The 1,747-nt window shown below is 50.9% G+C and overlaps 1 protein-coding gene across 1 annotated transcript in view; it reads left to right on the plus strand.

The window, feature by feature from the left end:
• Window positions 1-1,122: 1,122 nt before the first annotated feature.
• TAF5 (TATA-box binding protein associated factor 5) overlaps window positions 1,123-1,747 on the plus strand; it is a 13,263-nt gene continuing 12,638 nt past the window's right edge. The window contains 1 exon segment of the mRNA XM_077748335.1: window positions 1,123-1,747. Within this exon segment, the coding sequence (XP_077604461.1) occupies window positions 1,329-1,747 (419 nt within the window). The 5' untranslated portion in view covers window positions 1,123-1,328.

Below are 1,747 nucleotides of genomic sequence, written 5' to 3' on the forward strand. Positions count from 1 at the left end.
GCAACTTGAGGTAAGTAACTTGTTCCAGGTCATTCAACTACTAAACATGGTTGAAGGAAGCCAGTAAGACCTAAAAACCAACAACTTGAATAACTGTGCTAGATCTTCTCAACTCCCCTGCCTCACTTGCCTGCATCTACCCCCCGAGTTGTGAGATTCAAATGAGATAAAATAGGCAGCAGGGTTTTATAACCTATGAAGCATACTACAAAATGGGACATACTATCTTAAACACACAGTTAAAATGCAGTTTATTTGTAACAAAGGATAACATAGCACCAATACAGAACGTACACATTTCTCAGTGACAAAATTTAGATACTCAGCGGCGGCTGGGTGGCTCAGTCAGTTAAGCGTCTGACTCCGGCTCAAGTCATGATCTCAGGTTCGTGGGCTTAAGTCCTTGTCTGGCTCTGTACAGACAGCTCACAGCCTGGAGCCCACTTGGAATTCTGTGTCTCCGCCCACTCTCCCCCATTCTTTCTCTGTGCCCCTCCTCCACTCAGGCTAAGTCTGTCTCTCAAAAATAAACGTTAAAAAAATCGTTTCTAGGGGCACCTGAGTGGCTCAGTTGGTTAAGCATCAACTCTTGATTTCAGCTTAGGTCATGATCTCATGATTTATTAATTCGAGCCGGCTCTGCACCGACAGTGCAGACAGCCTGCTTGGGATTCTCTCTCTCTCTACACCTCTTCTGCTTGCTGTCTCTCTCTCCTTCAAAAGAAATAAATAAACGAAACCAAAATTTAAAATAAAAACTATATATAACACATATGCTGCAAAGTTTACAAAACTTAAAGCATGTAGGTTGGTTATTTTTACAAAGTAAAAATTAAAAAAGTCACCGCCACCCAGATCAAAATATAAAACATTACCAGTATCTCAGAAGTCTCCTTCTGGCTATGGTATAAGAGACCTGGATTGGAATCTTGACACTCACTTTCCTTTTGCCTGGCTTGGCAAGTTATTTAACCTCTTTGGATCTCGGCTGAGTCACCTGTAAAGAGAGGCTAATACTGCTTTATAAGATTGTTGAATTAAAAGAGGTCATAAAATGTAAAATGCCTCTCATAGTGCCTAAAAATAGCTAGTCTACAATAAACGGTAATTATCACACGTAAAGGCTACAGGCGGTCGCCACCTCCCACTTCCTGCCTTTCAGTCACTCACTTTTGAAAGAGCTCTCGTTCCTATTCTTTTTCTCCTTCGTTCTCGCCCCTCCTACTGCCGTATATTGCCTTCTCAGGCTGTCGTAAAACGCTCCTCCCCGCCCTCCATGTGGCGAAAACGCAATCACGCTTGACGGCGCAAGGTGGCTCAGCCGCAAGATGGCGGCGCTGGCGGAGGAGCAGACGGAGGTGGCGGTCAAGTTAGAGCCTGAGGGACCGCCGACGCTGCTACCTCCGCAGGCGGGGGACGGCGCTGGCGAGGGTGGCGGCGGCACTACCAACAACGGCCCCAACGGCGGCGGCGGGAACGTTGCGGCAGCGTCGTCGTCGGCCGGCGGGGATGGTGGGACCCCCACCCCCTCGGTGGCTGTCTCCGCCGTTGCTCCGGCGGGGGCGGCCCCGGGGCCCGCCGCTGCCCCGGAGGCCGGCGCTCCCCACGACCGACAGACTCTGCTGGCCGTGCTGCAGTTCCTGCGGCAGAGCAATCTTCGCGAGGCTGAAGAGGCGCTGCGCCGTGAGGCCCGGCTGCTGGAGGAGGCAGTGGCGGGCACCGGAGTCCCGGGAGAGGCGGACGGCGC

This window comes from Crocuta crocuta, unplaced genomic scaffold, assembly GCF_008692635.1.
Source record: "Crocuta crocuta isolate KB4526 unplaced genomic scaffold, BGI_CrCroc_1.0 scaffold619, whole genome shotgun sequence".
Classification (NCBI taxonomy): Eukaryota; Metazoa; Chordata; class Mammalia; order Carnivora; family Hyaenidae; genus Crocuta; species Crocuta crocuta.